This window comes from Setaria italica, chromosome VIII (genome assembly GCF_000263155.2).
Source record: "Setaria italica strain Yugu1 chromosome VIII, Setaria_italica_v2.0, whole genome shotgun sequence".
NCBI classification, from domain to species: Eukaryota; Viridiplantae; Streptophyta; class Magnoliopsida; order Poales; family Poaceae; genus Setaria; species Setaria italica.
This window is the reverse complement of record NC_028457.1, coordinates 24,778,776-24,785,988: the sequence shown is the minus strand read 5'-3', so window position 1 is coordinate 24,785,988 and position 7,213 is coordinate 24,778,776. Positions and strand designations below refer to the sequence as shown.

The window sequence follows — 7,213 nt, the reverse complement described above, 5'->3', positions numbered from 1 at the left end:
ACCTACGCATCAGTTCCAAAGTCTATCTTGCTGTGATTTTTTTTACAATCAGAGATAGGATCAAATCTTCTAGAATCTTATTTCCTAAAGCATTTCCGCGTCAGGCGTGGTTTTTATTTTTCTTTTTACTTGGCTGCACCAGCACAGCAACATCCTCACACCAGGCCACGCGGAGGAAGCACAATAAAACCGACTCGAGAGGCACGCGGGCGAAACCACCAAGTGGAATCCACCGTAGTCCGTACCAGCGTCTCCCACCACAGGAGCTGATTAGAGAGCTACCGCTGCCGGCTCATTCCTGGGCAACAACAATGCAAAGCCACGGCGGCGGGGACGTCGTGGAGATGTCCTCCTCGTCCGTGCCGCCGCAGGGTGGGCAGGTGCTGCACAGCGGCTCGCCGGAGCAGAGCACCAAGTCCGGGGCGCCGAAGAGCACGAGGTTCACGGAGCCAGTGTCCGCGCCACCGGCGCCGGCGTCCTCCAACACCGCCGCCGACGACGACTCGGACGTCGCGCCTAAGAAGCGGTCCTCGTCGTCCTACGGCCACTCCGCCATCCTCAGCGCCCCGTCGAGGGCCATCAAGCAGGTGCCGCGGGAGCTTCGCCGCCTCGCGTCGTCCTTCCACCGCCACCGCGGCGGCGGCGTCTCAGGCCCGCACGCCGTCGACCGGTCCACGACCGCAGCCGCGCGCGCACTCGACGGGCTCAGGTTCATGGGCGGCGGCGGCGCGGGGTGGGACGCCGTCGCGGAGCGCTTCGACACGCTCACCGAGCACCAGGGCGGTGTCCTCTACCGCTCCCAGTTCGGGCAGTGCATCGGTGGGTTTCGCACCTCGATCTCCTCGTATATAAAACATCCATGGCTATCTGTTCAATCGATTGATCGTTTGCGTGTGTTGTGCCATGGATGCGGCATGGCTCGCGCGACTGCAGGGATGAAGAAGATGGAGGAGAAGAAGGACGGCGAGGGCAAGACGAAGGACGAGAGAGGGTATCGGGACAGAACGCAAAGTGGGTTTTGTTGTTTCTTTGGGGACCGACAGGAAATGGGATCAGCAAACAATGACGAGAACCAACCTTCTCCGGCAGCGGCCGCCACTCACAAAAAACCGGCCGACAAGCCGGACTTTGCCGGCGAGCTGTTTGACGCGCTGAACCGCCGGCGGCCACAGCCCGGCGACGGCATCACCAAGGACGAGATGCTCGAGTTCTGGGAACAAATCTCCAACACCAGCTTCGACAGCCGCCTCCGGACCTTCTTCGACATGTACGTCATCATTAACATCTCCGGTGACCCATCTCGCCATCTCTGTTTATTGCCGTAGTTAACGAACCTTCGGTTGATTAATGCCACAGGGTGGACAAGAACGCGGACGGCAGGATCAGTGAAGATGAGATCAAGGAGGTAAATTTCCCCGCCACCCTTTCAGCAGTTCGTTTAGTTAGCCGTTGGTCCAAGAACAGCAATGCACAACCTATGCTAGCTACTAGAATTGCGTTCTTCAATCTGATCACTTGCATATATATATATATATATATACACACCATGCACATCATTGTTGCTAGAACATTGTTTACGACATAAGATTAGAAGTATTTCAACATTAAAAAATTCGACAGATTTTTTTTTGGATAAGTAGCTAATCTCATAAAATATTTGGACAAAGAACAAACAGCTAAGCATCAAGATTGAAGCATGGTCAGTCACTACGAACGCACAACACTCATGTACCTTAGACGTGTTTGATTCCACGTACTAAAGTTTAGTTCTTGTCATATCGAATATTTAGATACTAATTAGGAGGACTAAATATGAGCTAATTACAAAACTAATTGCACAGATAGAAGCTAATTACAAAACCATGGACTAATTAGGCTTGATAGATTCGTCATCATGGACTAATTAGGCTTGATAGATTCGTCTCGCGAATTAGCCTCCATATGTGCAATTGATTTTATAATTAGTCTATATTTAATACTCTAATTAATATCTAAACATTTGATGTGACAGAACTAAACTTTAATCCGTGGAACCAAACACGCCTTAGTCTAATGGACCAAGTAGCTAGCTAACACAAAACGGTCAAAGACTAACAGTTCATGTCCACCTGATTATTATACCCACAGTCTAATCGTTGCCTGCCTTCCGAGACGAGACGACGTATCGTCGATCGTCAGTCATACGACTTCCTAGCTGAGCTCATCGTCCGAATAATCGCGATAAGGAATATTAATAATGATTAATCACGACTAATCAGACGAGTTGATAACACCGGACATAAGTTCCAGAAGCCAAGATACTCCCTCCATCCGAAAATAACTACTTATTTTTTCTTATAAATAATATTTTTTAACTTCTAATGAACCTCACGTCGTTAAATCAACACTCACATCAATAAAAAATGTGCAAATTCGAAGAAATGCATTGAGCATATCAAATGATCAATGGATGTTATTTCTCTGGTTCAGTATACGTGCATTTATTCAGGATCTACAAAACCAAGCATAGTACAACTTTCAATTATAACTAATATGAATAATTAGAGGTAACACGATCATTTCTTACAACTACTAAGGTCAATCTCAGTGCATGGTTTCATCGCACTATTACCAGAAGTGCCATGTTAGCTTTCAATAAAATGAAACCGTCACTCTCGGCGGTGCATAGTTTCATGCATGGTTTTGCCTAAATCATTTAATTTCTGCATTGTCCTACGATCAAATATGTCATTCCATGAAACCATAACATGTTAGTATAAGTTTCATTGGATTTCATGGGACTAGGTAATTGCCAAGTGAGTTTCATGGGGATGAAACTCTCATCTCCTCTCACCTCATAAATAGCCTGCCAAGTCAGTAGTTTGTTGATGTGGTATGAGATTAAATGCCCATGAAACCTTCATGACACTCCCGTTGAGACTAGCTTAATAATGTGTCTGAATTTTTGTAAAAGCACCTATTTGTTTTAGGATGGAGCGAGAACCGGAGAAACGCCATGATGGATGATTATGGTGGGGATCATCCAATGCACGATGCATCGTCTGATGAAGAAATTAAACATCGTCTTTCTTCTACCTGAGCAGATAATCACGCTGAGCGCGACGGAGAACAAGCTGTCCCTGATCCGGGAGCAGGCGGAGGAGTACGCGCGGCTCATCATGGAGGCCCTGGACCAGGACAACCTCGGCTTCATCGAGCTCCACAACCTGGAGAGTCTGCTCCTGCAGCACTCTGTGAGCGAGCCATTGGCGCGCCTCGGCACCACCCGAAACCGCCGCAGCCTGAGCCGGTTGCGGAGCAAGGTGCCCGAGACGCCGGAGCCCGACAACCTCCTCCTGCCATGGCTCCGCCGTACGGCGTACTTCCTGGAGGACAACTGGCGACGCGTGTGGGTGATGCTGCTGTGGCTCTCCATCTGCGCGGGGCTCTTCGCCTGGAAGTTCGTCCAGTACCGCCGCCGCTACGTGTTCCAGGTGATGGGCTACTGCGTGTGCGTCGCCAAGGGCGCCGCCGAGACGCTCAAGCTCAACATGGCGCTCGTCCTGCTCCCCGTGTGCCGGAACACCATCACCTGGATCTTCGACCGCACCGCCGCCGGCCGGGTGGTCCCGCTCGCCGACAGCCTCAACTTCCACAAGGTGGTCGCCGTGGGCATCACCGCCGGCGCCGCGCTCCACGCCATCTCCCACCTGACCTGCGACTTTCCCCGTCTCCTCCACGCCACGGACGCCGAGTACGCGCCGTTGGGGCAGTACTTCGGCTTTCCCAGGCCGGACAGCTACTGGTGGTTCGTGAAGGGGACGGAAGGGTGGACGGGGCTGGTGATGCTGGTGCTGATGGCGGCGGCGTTCACGCTGGCGACGCCGTGGTTCCGGCGGGGGCTGCTGCTGCGGCGGCTGCCGGGGCCGATGAAGAGGCTGGCGGGGTTCAACGCGTTCTGGTACACGCACCACTGCTTCGTGGCGGTGTACGCGCTGCTGCTCGTGCACGGCCACTCCCTGTACCTGACCAGGGAGTGGTACAAGAAGTCCACGTGGATGTACCTGGCGGTGCCCATGGCGGTGTACGCCGGCGAGCGGCTGACGAGGGCGCTGCGCTCCCGCGTCCGGCCGGCGAAGGTACACGACGCCGACGTGCTCCCCGGGGACGTGCTCTCGCTGATCTTCACCACGGAGCCGCATGGGTCCCGGTTCCGGTACAAGAGCGGCCAGTACATCTTCCTCAACTGCGCCGCCGTGTCGCCGTTCGAATGGTTAGTACTCACTACCGCGGTGGGAGCCGTGTCCTCCGGCAAGACGCTAACACGGCCGTGTTGCGAACATGGCATACACTTGCAGGCACCCGTTCTCCATCACGTCAGCACCGCAGGACGACTACGTGAGCGTGCACATCCGGGACGAAGGCGACTGGACCCATAAGCTCAAGGAGATCTTCTCGGAGGCAAAGAAGAAGAGGCAGAGCGCCCAGCTCCCGGCGGAGAACCACCGCGATGGCGCCATGACCAACCTGAGGTGAGTGAGCTTGAGAGCCCTTCTTTATCACGGTTCTTTTCTCTTCTAGTATAAAATAAGTTGGCAAATCAAACCAGAGTTGAGTTCGGGAGTAGTTCGCTAGTTGGCGGTATTCGGTTTGGGACGGCATCATATTTGCCGTCGAGTACGCAGCGTTGCTGCTGGCATAATTGAATCGGCGCAAATGATAGCCGGTGCAGGAGGTGGAAGAGGTGTTGATTCATGCTAACCACCAGGGAGACGACCGGTGTTCTTTTTCTTGTCCGGGAAGATCAGCTCTAATTTGTTCATTGGATCGATTACATTCACTGGTTAATTAGGCGGTTGCCACCACCCTTAGCCAGCTGGGGATGAACCCATGTATATATTCGCACTATACACTCGGTTGTCATACCATACCATGTGCTGCCGAGTTTGCCTACCTTCTGCAAAGTATGTAACCATTCAATCAAAGTTAGTAAAACATGACTTATTAATGTAGGAGTACAAAACTTAAACAACCTCTAAATTTCAGACGGAGGAAATTATGGTTCCCTCTCTATTGTCTCCATCCCATTAAAATTACAATTCTAGAAAATCTCAGATAAATTAGTGTAGAGGGAAAATGACTTATGAGTCCCTGTTAGTTGTCATTTTCATGCAAGACGCCGTTTTGATTTCTGCCTCCATTTAAATTCTGCATGATGAAGATTAACTCAAAGTAACCCAATTAAATTGTCACATGCAGAAGATTAGGACGGAGAGCATCCTAGTTAAATGGTCAAAAAAGCTAAAATTTGTTTTTTTTAATTTTAAAGGTTAGAGTTATACTTTTTATGGGATGTAGGGAGTAGTAGTCATATAGTAACACGAAGAATGACTCTAGGACAAATGGACGAGCTGTTGACATTTTCGGTATTTTGGCAACCGCTTCAATTGCTGTAATTGTTTTGCAGGTGGCCAAAGGTGCGGATCGACGGCCCCTACGGCGCGCCAGCGCAGGACTACAAGCAGTACGACGTCGTGCTCCTGGTGGGCATGGGCATCGGCGCCACGCCCATGATCTCCATCATCAAGGATATCCTCAACAACCTGAAGCAGCTCGACGGCGCCGACGTCGAGGCCGGCACGGGCTCCGGCTCCGGCGCCGCGCCCTCCTCCTCCTTCCGCACGCGCCGGGCCTACTTCTACTGGGTCACCCGGGAGCAGGGCACCTTCGAGTGGTTCCACAAGGTCATGGACCAGGTGGTCGAGGCCGACGGGGACGGCATCATCGAGCTCCATAACCATTGCACCACCGTGTACGAGGAAGGTGACGCCCGCTCCGTCCTCATCAGCATGCTCCAGTCGATCAACCAGGCCAAGACCGGCGTCGACGTCGTCTCCGGGACCCGTGTCAGGACCCACTTCGCTCGCCCCAACTGGCCTCAAGTCTACAGCCGCATCGCCCACAATCACCGCAACCAGCGCGTCGGTAGGTTCTCGATCGATCCTTGCCTAATTGTATCAAATCATAGGAACGATCTGATCAGCTCTACCTTTAAGTTACCAACTAATTGGGATCGGAAAAGTAAGATCAGCCAGCGGCCTAGGCTGTTGTGGAAGCAGTTTCTTTTCTTCCTTTTTTTTTTCGGAATGGAAGCTGATATCTTCGTCGTGGATGTCGCAGGGGTGTTCTACTGCGGCAACCAGGTGCTGACAAAGGAGCTGCGCGAACTTGCGCAACATTTCTCGCGAAACAGCCCTACCAAGTTCGAATTTCACAAGGAGATCTTCTAGCGAATGATTAGAGTGACTAGTCGTCAACCTGTGCAAATGCGAATTTATAAAATATTATTTCTTCATTAAAGGGTTAAGATGTACAATAATTTAATCGTAGTTGGATTTTATGTTGATAAGTTCACACTTGTTATGGCTCAGGTAACAAAAGGAACTAGTAGAAAACAGAGGGAAACACTGCTCAAATATTCACCCTGTGGATGTGATAGCATGTAAGACGTATTTCGTTTTGAGTTATGTGAGGCCAAAGGAAATTATTAAATGAATTTTTTATTTAAAAGCCTAGACCAATACATCCTTTCCAACCATCATTCAAACAAGGATTTGACTTGCTCATATACGTACACTATCACGTAACTTGATACTCAGTTGAACTGTTTTGCTTTCATGAACCAACTCTAACAGCGGCCTCATATCTTAGTATTTCTCCAAATAACTGTTGTTATTCACTTGCTCTCAACTGTTTTTATTTCCTCACAGCTTAAGGGGTGGTTGGATTCCGGACTCTGTCACATCGAATGTTTGGACACTAATTAGAAGTATTAAACATAGGCTAATTACAAAACCAATTTCACAACCCCTAGGCTAAATCACGAGACGAATCTATTAAACCTAATTCGTCCATGATTTGATAATATGGTGCTACAGTAAACATTTGCTAATGATGGATTAATTGGGCTTAATAGATTCGTCTCGTGATTTAGCTTAGGGATTTTGTAATTAGTTTTCTAATTAGCTCATATTTACTCCTAATTAGCATCCGAATATCCGATGCGACACGAGACTAACTTTAGCTTTAGGACTAGAACTTTACTCTTATTCATGCATACTTACGCGTACCAATTTCCTGGCCCACTAGAAACTTGGCGCGGCAACGCCGCGTGTACCAGTGTAAAATTCGATGTTTGTTTTTGTTAAAAAAGGAATTTTATTTTGCCTCGTTG

At 49.9% G+C, this 7,213-nt stretch overlaps 1 protein-coding gene across 1 annotated transcript; it reads left to right on the top strand.

Annotated features, from left to right (window-relative positions):
- The first annotated feature begins 967 nt into the window (after window positions 1–967).
- LOC101755383 (respiratory burst oxidase homolog protein B) lies at window positions 968–6,542 on the top strand. The gene is made up of 6 exons (XM_022829409.1): window positions 968–1,267; window positions 1,357–1,405; window positions 3,084–4,252; window positions 4,338–4,511; window positions 5,447–5,964; window positions 6,160–6,542. The coding sequence occupies exons 1-6, from the start codon at window positions 1,047–1,049 to the stop codon at window positions 6,267–6,269; spliced, it is 2,241 nt and encodes a 746-aa protein (XP_022685144.1). The 5' UTR covers window positions 968–1,046; the 3' UTR covers window positions 6,270–6,542.
- The last annotated feature ends 671 nt before the right edge of the window (window positions 6,543–7,213 follow it).

Bases quoted from the DNA above. Each gene is read 5' to 3' on its own strand.
- LOC101755383 (XM_022829409.1), top strand. From the start codon at position 1,047: ATGGGATCAGCAAACAATGACGAGAACCAACCTTCTCCGGCAGCGGCC. The intron at 1,268-1,356 runs GTACGTCATCAT...TTAATGCCACAG, and splicing joins CTCCGGACCTTCTTCGACAT to GGTGGACAAGAACGCGGACG. The intron at 4,512-5,446 runs GTGAGTGAGCTT...ATTGTTTTGCAG, and splicing joins GGCGCCATGACCAACCTGAG to GTGGCCAAAGGTGCGGATCG.